This window comes from Symphalangus syndactylus, chromosome 20 (genome assembly GCF_028878055.3).
Source record: "Symphalangus syndactylus isolate Jambi chromosome 20, NHGRI_mSymSyn1-v2.1_pri, whole genome shotgun sequence".
In the NCBI taxonomy this organism is placed as follows: domain Eukaryota; kingdom Metazoa; phylum Chordata; class Mammalia; order Primates; family Hylobatidae; genus Symphalangus; species Symphalangus syndactylus.
The window spans coordinates 19,711,452-19,736,860 of NC_072442.2; the positions used below are offsets into that span (position 1 = coordinate 19,711,452).

At 38.6% G+C, this 25,409-nt stretch overlaps 1 protein-coding gene across 9 annotated transcripts in view; it reads left to right on the forward strand.

Annotated features, from left to right (window-relative positions):
* Window positions 1–25,409, forward strand: part of RHOT1 (ras homolog family member T1) — a 107,021-nt gene that overhangs the window by 54,502 nt on the left and 27,110 nt on the right. For 4 of the 9 annotated variants that reach the window (XM_055257602.2, XM_055257603.2, XM_063628512.1 and 1 more), the window contains 9 exons: window positions 4,011–4,095; window positions 4,469–4,614; window positions 6,338–6,438; window positions 8,142–8,272; window positions 9,300–9,383; window positions 12,586–12,705; window positions 13,777–13,979; window positions 15,025–15,120; window positions 16,814–16,936. In XM_055257602.2, the coding sequence (XP_055113577.2) occupies window positions 4,011–4,095; window positions 4,469–4,614; window positions 6,338–6,438; window positions 8,142–8,272; window positions 9,300–9,383; window positions 12,586–12,705; window positions 13,777–13,979; window positions 15,025–15,120; window positions 16,814–16,936 (1,089 nt within the window). Of the gene's footprint in view, window positions 1–4,010; window positions 4,096–4,468; window positions 4,615–6,337; window positions 6,439–8,141; window positions 8,273–9,299; window positions 9,384–12,585; window positions 12,706–13,776; window positions 13,980–15,024; window positions 15,121–16,813; window positions 16,937–18,417; window positions 18,532–25,409 lie in introns of all 9 variants that reach the window. The other 5 variants (XM_055257609.2, XM_055257610.2, XR_008653164.2 and 2 more) reach the window with 4 other exon arrangements.

Here is a 25,409-nt window from a genome sequence, read left to right on the forward strand (position 1 = left end):
CAGGATGGTCTCGGTCTCCTGACCTCGTGATCTACCCACCTCGGCCTCCCGAAGTGCTGGGATTACAGGCGTGAGCCACCACGCCCGGTCATTTTTTGGTATTTTTATTAGAGACGGGGTTTCACTGTGTTAGCCAGGATGGTCTGCATCTCCTGATCTCATGATCTGCCCGCCTCGGCCTCCCAAAGTGCGGGGATTACAGATGTGAGCCACTGCACCCGGCCTTTTTTTTTTTTTTTTTTTTTTTCCTAAGAGACAAGGTCTCATTTTGGCTAGCTCACTGCAACCTCAAACTCCATGGCTCAAGCAATCCTCCCACCTGAGCTTCCCAAATAGCTGGGATATTATAGGTGTGCACCACAATGCCTGGCTTTTTTTCTTTCTTTCTTTCTTTTTTCTTTTCTTTTTTTTTTTTTGTAGAAAAGGGGTCTCACTATATTTCCTAGGCTGATCTTGAACTCCTGGCCTCAAATGATCTTCTTGCCTCAGCCTCCTAAGGTGCTGCGATTACAGGCATGAGCCACCATGCCTGGCCGGTTATTTTCCTTTGATAATGCTGTGTTTAAGTTCTGTTTGTTTAAAAATGGACCCAGTGCCATCCCCAAACAAGAGACCGCCTTGTTGCAGGATCCCTCGTCTATACCCCAGGGAAGCGAGCTTTTCATGGATGGTGACTTCCCAGGATCTGGCCTCAGAGTTTTCAATCATTCTTCATTTTTTCATTGGCACATTACCTTCATGGTGCTCTTTTATTTTAGCATAGCACCTTCAGCTGTCTATGTAATGGTTCAGAAAGACTGTTGTTTTTTACTTCTCCATTATTGAGGAAGCAAAGTTCTTTCTGATTAGATTCCTAGTCCATTAATCTGTTCTAAATTGAAACTTCCTTTGACTGAGTTACTAAATCTTGGCTCAAGTTAATTTCCTAGATTTTTCAATAAATACATACTAAATGAATGAATTTGTTATAGGACTCTCATAAGGTTTTCTTTTCTGTGTCATTTATGTGAATAGATGAATTCTATGGGATGTTGCTTATCGCTTTCGTAAGTATGACAGTTAGGAAATTCCATGTCTTATGGCATTGTGGCTTACACTAATCATCTCTTTCAGTTTTTTTTATCCTCTTTGCCTTTAATTTTCTGCAAAATAACTCCCTGGAGCTACTACATGAATATCTCTATCCTTATGAAACCCTCTGCCTCTGTCCTTCACATTGCTGCTAGAATAGTTGATAAATAAATAAAAATTTGGCTCTGTCACTTCCCTTCAAGACACAGGATAAAACCCAAGCTGCTGCTTTTTTTTTTTTTTTGAGACAGGGTCTTGCCCTGTCTGTCATTCAGGCTAGAATGCAGTGGCGTGACATGATCACAGCTCACTGCGGCCTCAGCCTGCTGGGCCCAAGCAGTCATCCCACTTCAGCCTGCCAAGTAGCTGGGACTACAGGCACATGGCCACCATTCCCAGATAATTTTTAAATTTTTTGTAGAGATGAGGTCTCCCTGTGTTGCCCAGGCTGGTTTCTGTCTTCCAGACTCAAGAAATCCTCCCGCCTCGACCTCCTAAAGTGCTGGGATTACAAGCATTAGCCACCACACCTGGTCTAAAATCCAAGCTTCTTAACATGGTTTGCAAGGTCATTCATGATCTGTTCTCCTCATGCACACTCCCTGCCTTCATTCTGGAAGTCAATACCAAACTATTTGTTGTCCACCAAGCATATGTTCTTTTCTACACCAGGCTTTTGTCCATGCTATTTTCACCTCTCTCCCTCTCACCCCAACCTAATTAATGCCTCTCATCCTTCAAGTCTCAATTCAGATGACAATGTTTCTCAGCAGTGTTGAGGTTTTCCCAGTTCCCAGGCCAGAGATGTTCCCTTTCATGTGGCTCCCTAGCATCCTTGGCTTGCACATACTTAGCTCCTGCCTCATTCTGTTGAAATGTCTTTGGGGGCCGGGTGCGCTGGCTCACACCTGTAATCCCAGCACTTTGGGAGGCTGAGTGGGTGAATCACGAGGTCAGGAGTTCGAGACCAGCCTGGCCAACATGGTGAAACCCCATCTCTACTAAAAATACAAAAAATTAGCTGGGTGTAGTGGCGGGCACCTGTAATCCCAGCTATTTGGGAGGCTAACGCAGGAGAATCGCTTGAACCTGAAAGGTGGAGGTTGCGGTGAGCCGAGATCATGCCATTGCACTCCAGCCCTGGCGACAGAGTGAGACTCCATCTCAAAAAAAAAAAAAAAGAAATGTCTTTGTGATCCACCTCCCACTTGTTTGTGGTTCCTTAGAAGTGGGGAGCCTGTCTCATTTTTGTCTTCCTAGTACCTAGCTCAGTACATTTGCCTTTTTTTTGAGATGGAGTCTCACTCTGTCACCCAGGCTGGAGTGCAGTGGCACAGTCTTGGCTCACTGCAACCTCCGTCTCCTGGGTTCAATCACTTCTCCTGCCTCAGCTTCCCGAGTAGCTGGGATTACAGGTGCATGCCACCACACCCAGCTAATTTTCTTTTTTCTTTTTGAGACAGAGTCTCTCTCTGTCGCCCAGGCTTGAGTGCAGTGGCGCGATCTCGACTTACTGCAAGCTCCACCTCCCGAGTTCACCGACATTCTCCTGCCTCAGCCTCCCGAGTAGCTGGGACTATAGGGACCACGCCCAGCTAATTTTTTTTGTATTTTTAGTAGAGACGGGGTTTCACCGTGTTATCCAGGAAGTCTCGATCTCCTGACCTCGTGATCTGCCCGCCTCAGCCTCCCAAAGTACTGGGATTACAGGCGTGAGCCACCGTGCCTGGCCACACTCAGCTAATTTTCATATTTTTAGTAGAGACGGGGTTTTACCATGTTGGCCAGTCTGGTCTCGAATTCCTGACCTCAAATGATCCACCTGCCACAGCCTCCCAAAGTGCTGGGATTACAGGCATGAGCTACCACGTCCAGCCAGTACATTTGTTTTTTGTTTGTTTTTATGTTCGTTTGTTTGAGACAGGGTCTCATTCTGTCACCCAGGCTAGAGTACAGTGGCACAAACACGGCTCACTGCATCCTTAACCTCCCGGGCTTAACCTGTCCTCCTCCCTCAGCCTCCCCAGTAGCTGGGACTACAAGCATGTGCCACCATGCCTAGTTAATTTTTAAAATTTTTTGTAGAGATAGATTTCACTTTGTTGCCCAGGCTGGTCTTGAACTCCTGGGCTTAAGTGATCCTCCTTGCCTCGGTCTCCCAAATTGCTGGGATTACAGGCATGAGTCACCATGCCCAGCACTCAGGCATTTGGTTAATCTTTATTAAACCGAATTTAGGGTGGGTCCAAAAGGTCAAGTCAGGTAGAAATAACTTCTCTTTGCATCATTTTCCACTCATTACAATATTGGAATTAATATGAAGCTCATAAGTATGACTTACAATTTGTAGGAAGAACAAACCCATGACAGGTAAATCAGTATTATTTGTAAATTTTTTATACTAACCTGCTTTTCTGATATTTAAGAAAATGGGCCTGGTACAGTGGCTCATGCCTGTAATCCCAACACTTACTGGGAAGCCAAGGTGGGTGGATTGCTTGAGCCCAGGAGTTTGAGCCAGCCTGGGCAACATGGTGAGACCCCATCTCTACAAAAATACAAAAAATTAGCCAGGCATGGTAGTGTGCGCCTGTGGTCCCAGCTACTCAAGAGGCTGAGATAGGTAGATTGATTGAGCCCAGGAGGTCGAGACTGCAGTGAGCTGTGATCGTGCCTGGGCAACAGAGTGAGACCCTGTCTGAATTTAAAAAAGAGAAAAAGAGAAAATGTTGTTACTTTGGAACGAGCATTATTATGACTCTTCCAAAGAGTGCCAAAATCACTCCAGAGAGTTTCCTTGGGAAAGTCTAAATGATACCAAGTGAAGATATTCTTGTAAATGGTGTTACCTCACAAAAGACTTGTTGCAATTTTATATTAATTTCTTAAATTTTAAAATTTGATTAATGATTTATTTTACTCTTGAATTTTTTTAACAGGCTGAAAATACCTCCTGATTGCACTACTGAATTAAATCATCATGCATATTTGTTTCTCCAAAGCACCTTTGACAAGCATGATTTGGTAAGCCTTTAGCTGTAATTTTCCATAATATATAGTAAAATATTTTTCTATGGATGATATAACTCTGTTCCCTGAGCTATGGGATGTGTATGTTACATAGCCAAAAACTGCTTAACCTCTCTAAGTTAAATTCGCAAAAATATTTTCTGCTGTTTACCTTTGTTGTTTTCTCAAGGTGAAAATGTGTAATTTCTAATAGACTCTCTTATAGGTTTTCTTACATACATGTGAGGAATTTTCTTGATAAAATGTAAAATTTCTTGTCATTTATTAAGTAGTTTTAAAAAGCATAGCTTTACTAGATTGGGGGGCTTTTGAGTTGGGAATTATTATCTTAGATATCTAAACATTCTGTATCCTTGTGTTTCTTCAGGATAGAGACTGTGCTTTGTCACCTGATGAGCTTAAAGATTTATTTAAAGTTTTCCCTTACATACCTTGGGGGCCAGATGTGAATAACACAGTTTGTACCAATGAAAGAGGCTGGATAACCTACCAGGGATTCCTTTCCCAGTGGACGTGAGTATAGAGCTCACCTCTTTCCTCTAGAGTTACAAATAGTTTAAAATTATGGTGTATTACATTTGTCACTTTGTAAGCTTGTGAGGCCTTATGAAATGCTTCAATCATAATTGCCTCTAAGCAAGATTAGCTGCTGATATCTCTAAGATGAACTATAAATGTTCTATAAATTTATCAGGAAGGGATTGTTTTCTTTTGGATGATGTACAGGGAAAAAGTAGTAAGTCTTATATGAAAATTGAACTACATTTTAGCACTTTTTTGTTTGATTAAGGGAATTGGAAATGTCATTGCTATTGCACAATTCTTACTCTTTCAGAATATGGGGTGAAGCATATTTTACTTGACACTGAAGACTGCTTTTTTTTGTTATTGTTTGTTTTTAATGAACTCTTTTTTTTTTTTTTTTTTTTTTTTGAGATGGAGTCTCACTCTGTCGCCCAGGCTGGAGTGTAGTGGCATGATCTTGGCTCACTGCAAACTCTGCCTCTCGGGTTCAAGCCATTTCCCTGCCTCAGCCGTGAGGTTCTTTCACTCAGCACATTGTGGACATTTTTATGTATCAATAAGTGTACTTTTATATATCTTAATGTTAAATAATGTGTCACAATATGGGTGTTCTATAACTATCCCATAATTATATATTTTTATCATTTTCGGTTTTTTTTTTTCTACTATCACTAGTATTCTGGTGAGGTCTGTTGTAGTTCAGTCTTCAGGTATAGCCTAAGGAGGTTGTTTTTTTTGGTTTGTTTTTTTTTTTTTTTTTTTTTTTTTTTTTGAGACGGAGTCTCGCTCTGTTGCCCAAGCTGGAGTGCAGTGGCGCGATCTCGGCTCACTGCAAGCTCCGGCTCCCGGGTTCACGCCATTCTCCTGCCTCAGCCTCCCGAGTAGCTGGGACTACAGGCGCCCGCCAACACGCCCGGCTAATTTTTTGTATTTTTAGTAGAGACGGGGTTTCACCGTGTTAGCCAGGATGGTCTCGATCTCCTGACCTTGTGATCCGCCCGCCTCGACCTCCCAAAGTGCTGGGATTACAGGCTTGAGCCACCGCGCCCGGCCTTTTGGTTTGTTTTTAACTTGGAAGGTAGATCACATAAAATATCCCCACTCTATCTAGATTTTACCAGCCACTCACCGCCTATGTTTGTAGCCTTGGTGTTTCTGGGCAGATGGAGTAGAGAGAGGAATTACCCACCATCTTGCATTCTTCTCCCTTTCTTCTCTGCCTTAAGAATGGCAGTGTAGGGCCAGGCAACGTGACTCATACCTATAATCCTAGCACTTTGGGAGGCCAAGGTGGATGGATCACTTGAGCTCAGGAGTTCGAGACCAGCCTAAGCAACATGGCGAAACCCTATCTCTACTAAAAAATTTTTTTAAATTAAAAAAAAATTAGCCAGACTTGGGGGCACATGCCTGTAGTTCCAGATACTTGGGGGGCTGATGCAGGAAGATCACTTGCACCCAGGGGGTCAAGGCTACAGTGAGCCGTGTTTGTGCCATTGCACTCTAGCGTGGACGACAAAGTAAGACCCTATCTTTCAAAAAAAAACAATGGCAGTGTAAGAAAAACTATGGTTGGGCACATAGGAAATTAAAGTAGTCTAGACAAAAATTATCTGGGTCTGGTGCATAAAAGTTTTTTAGCTATTGGCTTTTTTTCCCCATAAATATTCATTTAGGAACTTTACACATTTTAAACTCTTTTCTTTCATAGGCTCACGACTTATTTAGATGTACAGCGGTGCCTGGAGTATTTGGGCTATCTAGGCTATTCAATATTGACTGAGCAAGAGTCTCAAGCTTCAGCTATTACAGGTAAGTATCTAGATACTGTTCAGCTCATGATTAGAGATATTTTTTAAGACTCCATTTTCAAATGTAACAAAGAGTAAGAATAAGCTCATCTTCATTAGTCTTCTATCTGCACTCTATTAGTTTTCCTTGTGATCAGATCATTTCTTTTGTGTTGAGGTGCTTGATTTTATTGTTTATGAAAAGAAAGAAAGAGTAGAGACTTTGCTTCAAGTCTACTCCCTGGGGTTACTCCACTGGTGAAAATGAGGAAGAGCTGTGGGCATTAAAGGATTTACCAGTTGATCTTGCATTTTAATTTTCTTTAAACATTAAAAATAATGCGTATTAACTGTTTTCTGTATTAATACAGCTTTCACAAATCTTGTAAGCCAGGCATTCTTGCCAAGCAATGTGCACCACTTAAAGTAAACCATATGTATGGAAATAGCAAGTTAAGGAACTGATCATTTCAAGAGTTTCTTATATCCCTGTTGGTGGAAAATCTGCCATATCTTACGGGAAGCCCTAGCACAAGAAGACAGCCTTTCTTAAATTGACAGAGCAGGTACCCTTTAAAATACTTAACCAATTAGGCAGTATTTAATTCAACACCAGAGAATAAGAAAACAGTCACTAGCCAGCCATGAGGTTCTTTCACTCAGCACATTGTGGACATTTTTCTGTATCAATAAGTGTACTTTTATATATCTTAATGTTAAATAATGTGTCACAATATGGATGTTCTATAACTTAACTATCCCATAATTATATATTTTTATCATTTTCAGTTTTTTTCTACTATCACTAGTATCTCTGGTGAGGTCTGTTGTAGTTCAGTCTTCAGGTATAGCCTAAGGAGGTTGTTTTTGTTTGTTTGTTTGTTTGAGATGGAGTCTCTCTCTATCACCAGGCTGGAGTGCAGTGATGAGATCTCGACTCACTGCAACCTCCACCTCCTGGGTTCAAGGGATTCACCTGCCTCAGCCTCCCAAGTAGCTGGGACTACAGGCGTGCACCACCATGCCCAGCTAATTTTTGTATTTTTAGTAGAGACGGGGTTTCACCATGTTGGCCAGGATGGTCTCAATCTCTTGATGTTGTGATCTGCCCCCCTTGGCCTCCCACAGTTCTGGGATTACAGGCGTGAGCCACTGCACCTGGCTCTAGGGAGGTCTCTTTACCTCAGGAAGGGATACCTGCTGTCCTGATGATACAGCATTGTTTTCTGGCATGCCTCTTTTACAGTTTACATTTGAAAGGACGGCTAACCCCAAAGTGTGTGTCCCTTTCTGTTTTATGGATCCAGCTCCAAGAGAGTGCAGATTTGAAATAGCATCTTTTATTTTATAATATGTGACAGTTTATCACAGAAAAAATTAGATGGAATATAATGTTGGCCATATTCTTAGTAATTTTCATTGATTTGTAGGATATTTTCCTTATGAAAATATACTATTTTATGATGAAATAAATGTTTGGTTACTTGAAATTCACATTCCAGTCAACTTTCAGAAATGCGTATTTTCCACTAACTGGGGCCCTTCTGCATTCTGTGTACTTCATTCACATACAGCTTGACTGTTGTACAATATGTTTGTTTATAGATCAGCTACTTCATAAAAATAATAAACAGCAATGCCCTATTTTGCAAAAGGTGGAATGGAGGCTCAGTGAAACTAAGTGGTACATATTTAGTGGGTTTTTTTTATTATTATTATTTTTAGTAACAAGAGATAAAAAGATAGACCTGCAGAAAAAACAAACTCAAAGAAATGTGTTCAGATGTAATGTAACTGGAGTGAAAAACTGTGGGAAAAGTGGAGTTCTTCAGGCTCTTCTTGGAAGAAACTTAATGGTGAGAGTTCTCGTAAAATACAATTTTATCCAACAAATTTTTATAGTTTACAAGTTTACATAATGTTTTCATAACCATTGACCTTTTTAGATAATTATTAGAACTCAATGGGCTGTATTAGTCAAGTACAGTCTAAATATAACAATAATCCTGTTGAACTGTCTTTATCTTTGTTTCGTTGATATTAGCTATCATTTGTCTTTTTTTAACCAGTGTTTAAATGGGCATTAAATGACTACAGATGTGAAAGCACCTAACACAGTCCTTGGCATGAAGTAAATGCACAGTAATATTTTGAATTGAATATTGATATCTAGTTCTTACTACTCCCTTGAGTAAGAAGAAGAAGACATATTTCTTTTCTTTTTTTTTTTTTTTTTTTTTTTTTTTTTTTTTTTTTTTTTTTTTGAGGCAAGGTGTTGCTCTGTTGCCCAGGCTGGAGTTCAGTGACGTGATCATGGCTCACTGCAGCCTCAACCACCTGGGCTTAGGTGATCCTCCCATCTCAGCCCCCAGAGCAGCTGGGACTACAGACGTGAACCATCAGGCCCAGCTAATTTTTGTATTTTTAGTAGAGATGGGGTTTCGCCATGTTGCCCAGGCTGGTCTTGAACTCCTGAGCTCAAGTGATCCTCCCACCTTGGCCTCCCAAAGTGCTGGGATTACAGGCATGTGCCACCATACCCTGCCGACATATTTCTAGATGGGTATTAATCTCGATCAGACCAAATTATAGTATAATGAAGATTGCCAGCAGGTGGCTCTAGAATATACTTTCGGTAATACGGATAGTTTCCTTCCTTTTTAGCTACTGCTTGTACTTTATGCAGAACAAATACATCTTTTATTTTAGGTCTTAAGAACTAAGAAACATAAAATCAATATCTCCTTTGTACTGATAAATAGTACATAGTGTAGGGAAGAATGCCTTTTTATTTATAACACACCTGCACATATACACAGAGGTGTTTGTGTATTGTTGAAAACTAGTTACTGCAGATATTGAGATTTTCGGTTCTGTTTTCAGAGGCAGAAGAAAATTCGTGAAGATCATAAATCCTACTATGCGATTAACACTGTTTATGTATATGGACAAGAGAAATACTTGTTGGTAAGAAATTCTGTGGTATACAAAAATTACTAATTATTGGGTACATTTTTAAATGGCTCTTTGAAAACAAATTGGCTTCAATTGAATGACTCTATGTAGAACTTGTGTGTGATTTTTTTTTTTTATTTAATTTTTTTTAGAGACACGGTCTCACTATGTTACCCTGGCGAGCTCTTGGGCTCAAGGGATCTCCCACTTCAGCCTCCCAAGTTGCTGGGACTGCAGGCATGTGCCACCATGCCAAGCTTGATTTTATTTTTTTCATCTGGTTTATTCATTAGAATTTTAAGTCTTTTGGCTGGGCGTGGTGGCTCACACCTGTAATCCCAGCACTTTGGGAGGCCAAGGTGGGCGGATCACCTGAGGTCGGGAGTTCAAGACCAGCCTGACCAACATGGAGAAACCCCGTCTCTACTAAAAATACAAAATTAGCCGGGCGTGGTGACTCATGCCTGTAATCCCAGCTACTCGGGAGGCTGAGGCAGGAGAATCGCTTGAATCCAGGAGGCGGATGGTGTGGTGAGCCAAGATAACGCCTGCCTGGGCAACAAGAGCAAAACTCCATCTCCAGGAAAAAAAAAAAAAAAGAATTTTAAGTCTTTTCATCTATGTGATGATTACATAAGTTTAGATATAAATAAAAATTCATCTGTTGGTACACTTAATTGTATGTTAGCTATACCACAATAAGAAAGTTGAAAAAAATGGGCCAGGCGTGGTGGCTCACACCTGTAATCCCAACACTTTGGGAGGCTGAGTCAGGTGGATCACCTGAGGTCAGGAGTTTGAGACCAGCCTGGCCAACATAGTGAAACCTTGTCTACTAAAAGTACAAAAATTAGCTGGGCGTGGTGGCACGTGCCTGTAATCCCAGGTATTTAGGAGGCTGAGGCAGGAGAATCACTTGAACCTGGGAGGCGGAGGTTGCAGTGAGCCAAGATTGTGCCACTGCACTCCAGCCTGGACAACAAAGTGAGACTCCGTCTCAAAAAAAAAAAAAAAAAAGAAGTTGAAAAAACTGAACTCTCCTTTTACTTTCTTCTACTTCTATTTTTTTTTTTTTTAATTTTACTTTAAGTTCTGGGATACATGTGCAGGTTTGTTGCATAGGTCAACCCATCATCTAGGTTTTAAGACCCGCGTGCATTAGGTATTTGTCCTAATGCTCTCCCTCCCCTTGCCCCTCACCCCCCGGCAGGCCCCTGTGTGTGATGTTCCCCTCCCTGTGTCCATGTGTTCTCATTGTTCAACTCCCACACTTATGAGTGAGAACATGCAGTGTTTGGTTTTCTGTTCCTGTGTTAGTTTGCTGAGAATGACAGCTTCCAGTTTCATTCATGTCCCTGCAAAGGACATGAACTCATTCTTTATTTATGGCTGCATACTTCTATTTTTTTTTTTAATTATTTCCTGTACTATTGACTAGAAATTAATATGAAAACCCTGCTAGTGCTTCATAGTTTGTCTATAATCTGAATCAAGTTTATTTAGCAGGGAAGGGAATATTTAACAAATATGTTAGCCTTAAAAATGTATAGGCTAGGCCGGGCGCGGTGGCTCACGCTTGTAATCCCAGCACTTTGGGAGGCCGAGGCAGGCGGATCACGAGGTCAGGAGATCGAGACCACGGTGATAACCCCGTCTCTACTAAAAATACAAAAAAATTAGCCGGGCGTGGTGGCGGGCGCCTGTAGTCCCAGCTACTTGGAGAGGCTGAGGCAGGAGAATGGCGTGAACCCGGGAGGCGGAGCTTGCAGTGAGCCGAGATTGCGCCACTGCACTCCAGCCTGGGCGACAGAGCGAGACTCCGTCTCAAAAAAAAAAAAAAAAAAAATGTATAGGCTACTCTAGGCACACTGCCTATGGGTTAGCCCTGCTCTGCAAGGAGCAATAAAATCAAACAAACAATAAAAAAAGTACAAAAGAAGGGCTGAAAAGACACTATGAAATACAGCAGAAGGAGTGTTATATGGGCCAGGTGTGGTGGCTCACGCCTATAATCCCAGCACTTTGGGAGGCCAAGGCGGGTGGATCACCCTAGCCTGACCAACATGGAGAAACCCTGTCCCGGGCTGGTCTCAAACTCCTGGGCTCAAGCGATCTGCCCACCTCAGTCTCCCAAAGTGCTGGGATTACAGGTGTGAGCCACAGTGCCCACCCCTGAATTTTACTCTTGTTGGAGATCATTATATCATAGATGGAATATTTAAGAAATTTTATAATAAGCACCGAAGAGTGGCAGTGAAACAGAATAAAAATGACCTTACTGTAAAGAGTCATTTGCTTTTTGTTTTTGATTAATGGGGAGAAAAGGTGGTGTGGTAGAAAGAAAATAGATTTGAGAATCATATCTGAGTTTAAATTTTGATTTGATGACTTCTTAGATGTGTACCATGGGCAGCTGACTTAATCTTTCTAGCCCGTCTCCTTATCTGCAGAGTGTAAACAATGCATGTAGAGGGCCTGCCCCCACACATTAGTCACTCACTAATACTAGCTTCCATAGAATCTATTTTTTTTTTGAGACAAGGTTTCACTTTTGTCACCCAGGCTGGAGTGCAGTGGCGTGATCTCGGCTCACTGTAACCTCTGCTTTCCAGGCTCAAGTGATTCTCCTGCCTTAGCCTCCCCACTAGCTGGGACTACAGGCACACGTCACTGTGCCTGGCTAAGCTTCCACAGAATCTTAATCACCGTTTTTAGTCTGCAGAATCAGAATATACTTATTTGTCTATACTTTCTTTTTTTTTTTTTTTTTGAGACGGAGTCTTGCTCTGTCGCCCAGGCTGGAGTGCAGTGGCACAATCTCTGCTCACTGCAAGCTCCGCCTCCCTGGTTCATGCCATTCTCCTGCCTCAGCCTCCCAAGTAGCTGGGACTACAGGCGCTCACCACCACACCCACCTGGCTAATTTGTTTTGTATTTTTAGTATAGGCAGGGTTTCACTATGTTGGCCACGCTGGTCTCAAACTCCTGACCTCGTGATCCGCCCGCCTCGACCTCCCAAAGTGCTGGGATTACAAGCGTGAGCCACTGTGCCTGGCCTTTTCTATACTTTCTACTTTTAAAAATGGCCTGAAAAGTTATGCTTAACCAGTACTTTTAAAGTTAGGAAGTCCAGGGAAGGAAGTGATAAGCTATCATGACTTAATATATCAATATTATGAAACTTATATTTTTCATTATCTTTTTCTTTTACAAGTTGCATGATATCTCAGAATCGGAATTTCTAACTGAAGCTGAGATCATTTGTGATGTTGTGTGCCTGGTATATGATGTCAGCAATCCCAAATCCTTTGAATACTGTGCCAGGATTTTTAAGGTTTGTTGCTCCTATAGACTATGACTGAATGTAACTTCATATGGACTTTTTATGGAATTGCAGTGTGGTGTTTCCTAACCACAAAAATGTAACAAAATCATGTGTATTTTAAAAATACATACATCTTTACCCTATTCCTAAAGGTTCTGGTTTTGTTCTAAAGTGGTAGAGTCTCAGACATATATATTTCTAAAAGTTTTCGACATGTGATTCTGAGGTGCATTCCTGATTGAGAACTTTTACATTAATGCAAGGTCTTCCTGGCTGTTAAAGTTACATATGTCTGCCTTCTCTCTGATGAAAAAAGAGTAGTACATATGGATTATATACTGCCAAATATACCAAGAATAACAGCCAGAGGAAAGGGATAAACCTGAAGCTTAGAAAGTCTGTCAGTCACTTAGGGATTATCAATAAGATTCAATAGGAGTAAAATGCTGTATGTACAAAGGTGTTTATTCTAGCATTGTTTTTAATAGGAAAAAACTGGAAATAAGATGGCTAACAATGGACGATGATTTACTGATGTAAGATAAAATAATCTAGTGGAATATCAGGCAATATTTAAATTAAAAAATTAAAAACAATAAACGTAAAATTAAAAATAGTTTTGAATTCTGAAGAATATGGAGGACAGCGTATTACATTTTTCAGTGGTTATGTCCAGCATGACTGCAACTGTACAAACACACATATAAATAAATGCATGTGCTCAAGGACTAGAGGTGATATTAAAAAATGAAAGTAGTTTTTATAAAAGAATTTAGGTGGATTTCTTTATATTTCAAAATATGTGTTTAATGTGTGTTTTTAATTACATTTTTTTTTAATTGTAATAAATCTAAAGAATCAGTATAGTCTGTTTTGTCATCAGCACTGGAAAAGTGGTCTGGATCTTATTTATTATATGAGATTTACCTAGACCACTGCCAATCTTTCCCTTTTGGTTCATTTTTTCACTTTGAAACTACTGTTGCTTTGCCCATCTGGAGGAAATGCTTGGTTCACATTTAATTAAATAGTAATTTTTGAAGTTATTATCAGATTTTGATTTCATTTTTTATTCCATAGCAACACTTTATGGACAGCAGAATACCTTGCTTAATCGTAGCTGCAAAGTCAGACCTGCATGAAGTTAAACAAGAATATAGTATTTCACCTACTGATTTCTGCAGGAAACACAAAATGCCTCCACCACAAGCCTTCACTTGCAATACTGCTGATGCCCCCAGTAAAGATATCTTTGTTAAATTGACAACAATGGCCATGTATCCGTAAGTACTTGCTCTGTCTTCATTTTCATGTTGCATGGTTCATAACATTGCATGCCATTATTAGCCATGAAGGGCATATCTTTGTCACATAGGAATTGTTCAGCAACAGAAAGATACTTTGTAATGAGAAGGTACAAATTTGAGTAAATGCAAGTTTGGTTTGAATGCCATAATAAAATGATATAAACAGTGCTTCTGGCAATATCTGTATATTTTTGAGCAGGCTGTAACTATCTTAATAGAATAGTACAATAAAACACAACCCCCTACCCAGCATTAAAAAATAGTTTTACTGGAATAAAATGGGGTTGGCATCATGTTGTTTTTATGCTTATAAAGCATTTTCATATGAACAGAAAGTTTATATTTTTCTGTTTTTGACGTTAGGTATATGAAGTTTTCTAAAATCTTTTATTAATTTTTGTTGAAATTATGGGTATGCTTGAGTTAGGATATGTCTTTTTTAAGTGCTGTAAAGAGTAGTTGTAATTGGAATTTCTACTGTATAAATGTTTTACATTAAGTGTTATGAGCCACAAATTTCATGTACATTTATTATATATCTATACATGCATATGCACAAGCACATAACTGTGGTCATCTCTGTAGTTTACTAACTGCCTTAAAATTGCATGGTTCTTAATGGCATTTGCCTCAAGTAGTGTGTTTGTATAAATTCTGTTTTGTAACAAAATAGTTTTTCAGGCAGTGCGTTTCTCAGGACTTTATAGCTTATTCTACTTATTCTTATGTTAGTCTCTAAATTATTTTTCTTCTTATGAAAACTACAGTGTAACATAGAGTAATAATCAAACATTGCTATAAACCAAGAATGACATTTTTCAAAAAGGTGTTGATTTGTACAGATTTTTAACGTCAGAGTTAACTTTACTGCTATTTTATTACCTAATACTTTTTTTAGATGCAACAAACCCTTGAATTTCTATTTGTATTCGAAGACAAGTCATTCCTATTATTATAGAATAACCAAAACCTTATTTATGTTTTACCTTTACTTTAAAACTCTCATGTATGTTATCTACAGAGAGGATCATTACAGAGACAGACTCTCCCGAGACATGGGCCACACTGATAGAATAGAGAATTTGAGAAAAATCTGGGTCTTTCTAAAAACTGCTTTGTAAGTTACTTTTTCTTTATGACTTCTGTGGGATTTTGTTGATATTTTCTTAGAGAATGACCAAATCTCCTTTCCTGCCGTAATTAACATTTAGTAATTATGTAGAAACGCACTGCTTGGTCAGGCTTCCTGCCTAGCTGTATATTATGTTGTCTTCCTTACTACATAAATGTACTTCTTTAATCTTGTAATTACAGTAACTGCAACTGTGTTTTTACATCTGCATTTTTAAAACATTTTACTGTAATTCTGTTGTGTGTGTGTGTGTGTGTGTGTGTTATATGATAAATGTACATACATGGACTACTTGTTTATATGGTTAATCCCAAACTACTTCTCATGAAGCATCTCCCTGTTGCTAAGCATACTTTGCATCTCTCCTTTTTGGTGGGTGGAGCCTTGTGTATGTTAAAGAATCAGATTTGATTTATAAAATAACAGATGGATTCCAGTATGACAGCTGGCGGTGACTTAGTAGCAGTGATTTGTTCCTCATCACAAGTCAAAAAAAAAGAAAAAAAAAAAGAAAAAGGAATGTCTTGAGCCTATACAAGTTTTTTTTTTTTTTTTTTTATTAATTCTTGTTTTTCTTCATGTTGGGAATTAGGCATTATTGGAATGCTGCTAATCGTCACAATCGTGCCACCATGTGCTGTGGTCTCATCAGATCTCATAAGCTAAGCCAAGTCAGATTGGGCCAGTCTTTTGACTGAGAAGCCTATAAAAAAAATGTTCAGGTGTTACAGGAAGTGATGTCATTGATTCATCAGGCGGCGCTCTTCTGAGTGGGTTCTGAACCAGTACCTCTTCATGGGTGGTGTGATGGCTTTGTATGAATGAGTGGCTCTGACCACTAAACAGTCATTGGAGACCCCCTACTTTGGTAGTTAGAGCCGAGGTGAAATGGGTTGCCCCCTGTGCCTGCACCAACTAGTGCAACTCTCCTCAACCAGAAAGGAGTCAGAAAGCCTCCCTAAATTTCATATCTAATTTCAACTGGATCCATTGTTAATTTTTACATCCTTACCCAGAGTTTCATATTGTCATATATAGCTGCTGTGTTTGGGTAGCAGATGAAATCAACCCTATATTTTATTTGAGTAGAAACTTATAAAGCACCTTGATTTAGTTCCTTTGAGAGCCAGGGTGCTTGATGAATTAAAGACCTTGTTGTTCACATCTTCTCAGGGTTGAATATACTTGTCTTTTGGCTCATTTGTATATTTATCATTCTTCTCCTTCCTGGTTTTCAGGCATGTGTGTATGCTGAGGGAGGAGGAGGAGGGAATGGTTATTTAAACGCTAGCAAACTTTGTCCTTTTGGTGGGTGCTTATGGCTTACTCAGTTTTTCTTTTTATTTATTTAGACAAGGGTGCCATCTATTGCTGTGCATATTTATTCCACAAAAATTCATGTAATAATAATTCCATCCCCCCTCCAAAAAAAGCAAAAGTATCAGCTAATTTTCCCTAGATTTTCTACAGGGAGGGAGGAGGAAACTATTACTATTTATTATGTTTTTGGTAAATGTGGAATTCTGCACAACTTTAGCATGCCCCATACTGTCCTTTTCCTTTCTACAAAGAGTGTTGCTTATGCCTAAGTCTTTTTTTTTTTAAAGTTGGCACACCCTGACTTGTGCCATATTTGTAAGTAAGAACTCAACTCCTGTCCTTCTGTGTGTTTTCGCAGCCATGCCCGGTTACGCTGTATGTGCACCTGCAACAGGTGTACATTTTGCATCTGTCAGAACTTCCTCAACTCAGACTTGCTGCAATCTGTAAAGAACAAAATCTTCACTGCAGTTCTTAACAGGTTCTTAACTTTATTTACTGGGTACCAGGCATTCTGTTAAAATACAAAAGAAAAAAGCGGATAACTATTTATTATACAGACACTCACTACAAAGACAAGCTGACTGATGCCCAACTAACTTCCACTAAAATTCTCACTGTGATGACAATGTTTAGTTTTGGAAGCATCCTTAATAATGTTTTTAAATTAATAAGTATATTTAGAGGACTATAAAATAAGATTTTGGATGTTTTTTTCATAAGGAAGATAAATCATCTTTCCTATTAAAAGATAATATGTATAGGGAAATTAAAATTTTTTGGCTGTGAGTTAATAAATTAGGACTTTTATAGTAAAGAAAAGACACATTAATCCAAATGAAAGATATTATATTATACTGTGCTCAGCTTACATTGAAATAATATATCTCATTAAAACCATAGTAATGCAAACAGTATTTTGAGTTTGAAAAAATATTCTATGCTTGAAACCATTTATAATTATAATCTGCTTTTAAGTACCTGGAGTGTTTATTTGAAAGAACATGGTTTCTAGACATGAGGATAATAACCAACTTTAAGAACTCAAAGGAATATGGAAAAGAGAAAAAGATCTGTAGTACTGTTTTTTTAGGCCTTTATAATTGAACCAAAAGCATGAAGTAATCCTATGAAGTAATACACTTTTAAGAAAGAAAGAGAAAAAAAAGGATGCATATATTCCCTCAAAGCAATAATCTTGGAAGGTTGTATTCTTATTCTGATCATGCTACCTTTGTTCAAATCAGTTTTACATTTTTTGAGCATTTAAGAGCTGAATACTAATTTGTACCTGATGTCATATGTGTATGCATTAGGTTTTTGAAATCATTTAAAAGTCATTGGGAGCTGGGCTTGATTAAGATCAAGCTAAATATTCAATTTTGGTTAGAAATGGGTCAGTTATTTGGTTCACCAGTGGACACTCACTGAGGGCTAGACTTTAACTGTATCAAATGACCATAGTTTGTATCCACCAGCAATATAGTGGATGTGTCTATGAAACAGTGAGTTTATTTCTTCTGTGAGTCAGAAACTGATTTTGAAGGCATTCTAAGAGTTTCAGTGATGTTTCGAGCACTAGCAGCTCTGGAATAAGAATGCAACCATCTCAGGTGACTGCTTTGAAGGGATCACCACACTCATTTGGTGGCAAAGTTCTGCTTCTGTGCTTTAGCACCTTGTAAAGTAGTAACATAGACAGATTCTCTCATGATGACTGACAGAAAATGCAAGGCTAGTTCAAACCAAACAACACTCAGGTGCTCCAGTGTTGGGAATCGTTGAGTTGGAAGAGATTCTAGAATTCATCTGGCCTAACCTCCTGTTAGAATGCCTTCCTGCAAGCCTTCCTGAGAGAGTGCTGTTTATCTGCTGATGGCTTGCCTCATTGGAAAGCATTTTTGCTTTTGCTTTTATTATTTTTTTTAACTAAATGTTTTCCCTATAACTTTCTCTCTTTAGTTTTAGTTCTGCCCTTTAGAACAACATACGACTATTCTACTCCCTCTTCAACATAGCAATCCTTCAGGCATTTGAAGACGGCCATCATGTCTCCCCTAATTTTCTCTTCTCCAGGTAGAACATCCCCATTTCTTTCAGCCTTTTCTTAAATTAGATGGTTTAGTGAACTTATCATTCCTGGTTGTCTTCATCTGAAAGCCCCTTAGGTTTTCACAGTACCTCTTAAAAGGTGCCACCAAGAATAGAAAGCAGTGTTGCAGTTGTAGTGCGACTAGTCCAGAACAGTGGGCAGCTGTGTTTCACAATTAGGACAGCATCTGTCTAGGACATGAATTAACTTTTTGGCAGTCCCATCCCACTGTTGACATATATTGTCCTGGGGCTAATTAAAGTCAGATGTTTTTCATATGAAGAGACAGATGTCTCCTCCTTTCTAATGTGTATTTGACATTTTTTAGTTGATGCTTTAAATCTAAATGCAGATACATATATATCTCTATTAAATGTCATATTCTTCTTTTTGACCCATTTGTTCTAGCTCAGTCATTTCAAACATTATTTCTGTCATTTGTCCCATTATATATCTCTCTAAGCATTGTGTTATTTGCAAATTTGGTAGATATGTACTGTTTTTCAAGTTACTGATAAAAAATGTTGTTGAATACTCAGAGGTTGGAGAGAGAGAGAGTGCTAAACTGAGCAAGCCCTATAGTATTCCACCAGAGAACTCTGTCAATGACAGGTTCAAAATTCCTGGGGAAGGATTTTTCAGTTAATGAAAAATATGTTATTATCCAGCCCACATTTTATCTTCCTGTCTTATCAGATATTTCATGAAGGATTTTTCTAAAATCAGTATATAATTTCTTCTATATTCCTCTGATCTACTAATATCATAATTTTATCTAATTAACAAGCAACATCTATTTGATGTCTTATTTTGGTGAACTCACCTTGGCTCCCCGTAATTGCTGGTCACAAACCACCTACTTTATTACCTATTCTAGAAACTCTTGATTGTCCGTAATTACAGATTGATTCATTGTCTATGTCCCTGGTGACAATTTTATTCCTAGATTGGTTTAGTTAGCTTTCAAATAAAATTGATTTAGTTAGCTTTCAAATGAAATAGGACAGATGTGCATTAAATGAATAATATTGCGCATAGTAAATTATACAGTGGCCCTCAAAGAGAAATCAGTAAGTTTTGGTCATATCTATTTATAAACTGGTAGTAATTTAATGGTAATGTCAGCACACATCCTGACATCTGGTAATCAAGAATGGAAAGAATGAAAACGACAAGTAGAGGAACCAGTATACTTTTCAAACACTCCTTCCTTATCTCCGTTAGTATTTCAATCATTTAAGAGAAGTACAGTGGAATTTTAGGGGCTGCGTATTGGAGTTTCTTCTAGTTTATGAAAGGTAAGTAAGATAGGTAGGTGGGGGCCAAAAACTCAGTGCCCACAAGTCCTGGATGGATAATGTAAAAGAATGAAGGTGGCCAAGTATAAGAAACAAGGAGAGGTGGGGACTGTGACAGGCACTGTCTAAAAGAGGCAGCCACCACTCAGCTCTGGCCATTTGTTGTTGTACAGGTCTGGTGTTGCCAGGTTTTCTGGTTTTACAAGAGACTGGAAATCAAGGCTTTGGTGTGAAATTTCCAGATATTTAGAGATTAGCAATTAATTAACAAATTTTTAAAGTACTAATCAGAACAAAGCATGTTTATAGTCCACCAGCTTGCAACCTCAGTCTTAAGGTGTGGCCTAGTGAAAATGGAGGCCAAGGAAAAGGACACCTACAGAATGAAAATGTCTCTGGTCCCATCACCACCACCACCACTTTACTCCTTTCCCATGAAAAATTTGAAAAAGTTATTGGGTGGTGGGATGAGAATGGAACCACCTTTCCCTGTTACTTCTCAGGTTTTGGCAGCTGTTATTAGTTGGTCACTATTGGTTTCCTGTGTTAGACATATCCTAATGTTAGGCACAAGAAAGATTGACTGACTAATTAAGTAAAAGTCATTTAAAATTTTTTCATTACTTTATTCATAGGGAGGGTTCTCACCTAACACTAGGTCCTAAGTCTTTGTTTTTAGATATCAGAACTACCATGCTTAGTGTTTGATTTAGAATTGTGAAAGAGCAGTTCTAAAAGGCTTGTCTTTTTTTTTTTTTTTTTTTTTTGAGATGGAGTCTCACCCTGCCACCCAGGCTGGAGTGCAGTGGCATGATCTCAGCTCACTGCAACCTCTGCCTCCCAGGTTCAAGTGATTCTCGTGCCTCAGCCTCTGGAGTAGCTGGGACCACAGGCATGTGCCACCTTGCCTGGCTAATTTTTGTATTTTTAGTTTTGCCATGTCTCAGACTGGTCTCGAACTCCTGACCTCAGGTGGTCTGCCCGCCTTAGCCTCCCAAAGTGCTGGGATTACAGGTGTGAGCCACCGCACCCAGCTGTCGTTTTTATTTAAGTAAAAAGTTTCATTGAATGTCTACAAATAATTAAATTAGTAGACAAGTATTGGTCTCAAATCAGCACATTGTTTTAGTGTGCTTGTAAAAATTTTGGTCACTGAAATAGAAGTTACTGCCAGATATGATACATGTTTGAGACCACATTCTCTTATTACCCCACTCTCCCCTAACCCCACCTTGATGTGATTTATTCATTCAGAGTACTTAATTTAAGTACCTGCTTTGAATAGGAACCTGCTGTGAACTGGGGCAAAATTTGAAAATGAAGAATATATGGAACCTGCCTTTAAGCATCTTTCTAAATATTATTTCTCTAAGAAAAACATTTTTTAACTTTGGTTATATTTTCAGTGATGTTAGTCCTTCATGCTAAAAAGGAAAGTGCTATATAACCTGATAATGAATTTAGGCAGTTTCAAGAGGTTAATTTCTGCAAGTGTTTTTCTTTTTATGAGAAAAAAATTGTCTTTTTTCTTGAACTTATTTACTAGACACTATATATTTTAAATATAGAAAGAATGAATTAAAAATGTTTATTTCCAATTTAATTGAATGTATATTAACTTTGATATGTGAGAGTAGTGTTAAACACACATCTATCTCACATGTAATCTTTCTCTCGGTAATTATGATCTCACTCAGATCTGGATAGGTTTATGTTTTACTTTAGACTAATTTATGAATAACTGGAATTATTTGAATTTAAATACATGTGGAGGATGATTAACATGTGGTCAGATGATTTTAATCTTTGGGACTGCTTTCATTTCAAGTGGTATAAATTACGTTACTGGAGAAAAAGACCTTTTGAATATATTTTAAATTTTAAATATCTTTTAAATTTGAAAGTGATTATATATAGATGAGCTTGATTGTTGGTTTGAACTACCCAGGATTTTTATTTATTAAGTATTTATTACTCTGACTTGAGAACACTCCTGCTTTGCATGAGAATGTTACTAGATTGTAGTGTGTCGTGAACTTTAATTTGTCCTTTTTTTTTAGGTATTTGTTTTCATTTGTTTGTTTGTGTCACTTAGTCATTTTTTAATACTCTCAATCTCCTTCCCAGCTAGGTTTTTGTGTATAATCTCACCACTTCTAACCTGTTATTTAATCAAATATTGCTTATTTTACAGTTTATTATTTGGGCGTGATTTCCTTTGTGCATATTTTGGTTTTAGGATTTCTTTCATTCTATTTTATTATTTGCATTAGCCATATAAGTTGTTGGTTCATGTTACTTCTTAAGTTCAGTAGCAGCATTTTATTTTGACAACCAAGTGCATAGTTCACACTGAATATTTACAGAGACCCAAAAGTATGATGGATAGACATCATACCTATTGCATTTTTTACCCTATTTATAATGTATTTTTAGATTAAATATATGTGTGACTTTTAAGCCACTCATTAATGACTTACTTCATTTACCCATATTGCTTTAATAATCACCCAAGTTCTTCCTTTATGTAGTTTGAATTCGTTACTTGATATAGGAGCCCTTTGTTGAAGAAAGGATTTTATTTTTGTCAGACAAAAATGAACTGCTTTTTCATAGGATTGCCTTACGAAGAGGATAGGTTTCTAAAAATCTTAATGTTGTTAAATGTTGGAAATCTAAGAGTCCTTGGGATATTACATTATAGTAAAATATTTTATCCAAGAAGTCCTGCTTTAGTTTCTTATGAAACTTATTTATTCCCTTGTATGAAGGTCCTTATAAGACTGTTTGTGAATTTGTATACATAGTCATATATTTAAAGTTATACAAGAGTTTATGTTATAGATTTTCATTAAGTAAGCTGCTGCTGCTTATAATTTTTAAATTTTTTGTCATTTGGTTAATACATTAAAGGACATGACAAGGTGAAGTTTGCCTTATCTGATCTTTAAGTATTACTAGTTAACATATAGATATTGGAGCATTTCCTTCGTATTCATGGTCATCTGTGAATTCAGATTCTTCTAATGCTTGGTGAGGCATTTCTTGACATTAGTGCACACCTGTGTCCTTTCCCAAAGTATGTTACTATTTAGGCGTGCTCAGTTAACAGCTTGCTTATGGTTTGTGTTGAAGCTGCTAGACACTGTATATTGATTCCTTAACCTATTTTATCCTATTAAATATTTATCCTAATAAATATCCTGTTAAAATATTTTATGCCTATTGGCTCAGTTAGGAGAATTATCCTTATTAAAATTATTATTAGCAGTAGTGGCATTATTTTTAAAAGTAGGTACAGAAAATATGGCCAGGCGCCGTGGCTCACGCCTGTAATCCCAGCACTTTGGGAGGCCGAGGAGGGTGGATCACAAGGTCAAGAGATTGAGACCATCCTGGCCAACATGGTGAAACCCCATCTCTAGTAAAAATACAAAAATTAGGTGGGCGTGGTGGTGCACACCTGTAGTCTCAGCTACTCGGGAGGCTGAAGCAGGAGAATTGCTTGAATCCGGGAGGCGGAGGTTGCAGTGAGCCAAGATCGCACCACTGCACTCCAGCCTGGTGACAGAGCAAAAAAAAAAAAAAAAGAAAGAAAAGAAAAAATACTTCACCAGATTGAAACATTTGGAGAAATAGAAGCAGAGAGTCCAGAAGACTTTTTTTAATTTTTAATATTTTATTTAATTAATTAATTAATTTATTTATTTTGAGATAGAGTCTCACTCTGTTGCCCAGGCTGCAGTGCAGTGGCCCTATCTCAGCTCATCGCAACCCCCACCTCCCAGGTTCAAGCGATTCTCCTGCCTCAGCCCCCCAAGTAGCTGGGATTACAGGTATGCACCACCACACCTGGCTAATTTTTTGTAGAGACGGGTTTCACCATGTTGGCGAGGCTGATCTCTAACTCCTAACCTCATGTGATCTGGCTTCTTCTGCCTCCCAAAGTGCTGGGATTACAGGCATGGGCCACCATGCCCGTCCTCAGAAGACTTTTTTTTTAAGTGGAGTATTTGAAAATAGAAAAGGGCCAAGTGCAGTGGCTCATGCTTCTAATCCCAGCACTTTGGGAGGCCAAGACAGGAGGATCACTTGAGCTCAGGAGTTCAGGACCAGCCTGGGTCACAAAGTGAGAGCCTGTTTCTACAAAAAATTAAAAAAAATGAAAAAATTTTTTTAAAAAAGCTGGGTATGATGGCTCATACCTGTGGTCCCAGCTACATTGAGGTGATTGAGGTGAGAGGTTTGCTTGAGCCCAGGAGGTCAAAGCTGTAGTGAGCTGTGTTTGTGCCAGTGTACTCTAGCCTGGGTGACACAATGAGATCTGTCTGAAAAAAAAAAAAAAAAAAAAAACAGAGCTGGGCACAGTGTTTCACACCCATAATTTCAGCACTTTTGGAGATTGAAGCAGTAGGATTATGTGAGCCCAGGAGTTCCAGACCAGCCTGGGCAACAAAGTTGTATTAAGACCCCGATCTCTACAAAAAATCATAAATTAGCCAGGTATGGTAGCATGCACTTGGGGTCCCAGCTACATGGGAGGCTGAGGCAGGAGGATCACCTGAGCCCAGGAGGTTGAGGCTGCAGTGAGCTGTGTTCATGCCATTGCATTCCAGCCTGGGTGACAGAGCGAGACCCTGTCTCTAAATAAATAAATAAATAAAGACAGAAAAATTTACTGTAGTTTGGTGACCTCAGTATAGTTTTCAACTTGAGATACGTAATTACAAATGAGAAAAAGCTAAATATGGTATCTCCGTGCCCTGGTAACTTTAGATACACTTGTATTACAGTTATATTGGTTGTTTTAGAGTATTATCTTAAAAATCTATACCTGAGATGTATATATGGGTAGAGTTGTAAAATTAGAAGACCATTCACATTAGTGCATTTGTACATCTCTTAGTTGTATTTTGGAAAGAATAAGATGGGGAGATGAGAGGAGTGAAAAATAGGAAATTCAAATACATTTCTGAGAAATTGTGTGGAAAGACTGATAAAAATGACTCTCTGAGTGGAGCTCCTCTGAGTAAAATCTCTCAGTTTTGCTTCTTTTCAGTATTTTCTACTGAACTTTTCTTTTCCTCTGCATAATAGCTTACAGTCTAAGACAAGGTTAATTGATATCTGGGTAACAATTTCTGAATTCTTACCCTTCCTCTATGTTGCCCAGGCTGGTCTTGAACTCCTGGCCTCAAGCAGTCCTCCAACTTCAGCCCCCCAAAGATCTGGGATTACAGTATGAGCCTCTGTGCCCAACCAGTTCATGTTTTTATATTTACCTTAAGTTGCAGAATTAATTAAAAGTATTTTGTATGCCCTTGCACTAAAGATATTCAGTGCAAAGGTACATAGGAATTTTGGCCAGTCTGCATATGCCTTGTGTGACTGTTCACAGTTCACACAGTTACTTGTTTAACTCTTTATTACCTGAATTTTGCAACATTTTCTTCTCTCTGCATTATTAAGTAGTGGCCTTAATAAAACCCAAGTCCAGATGTGTTGGTTGGCTCCTACACCTGTGTCAAGGAGAACTTGACGTCTGATACATTTATGGGCCTTCA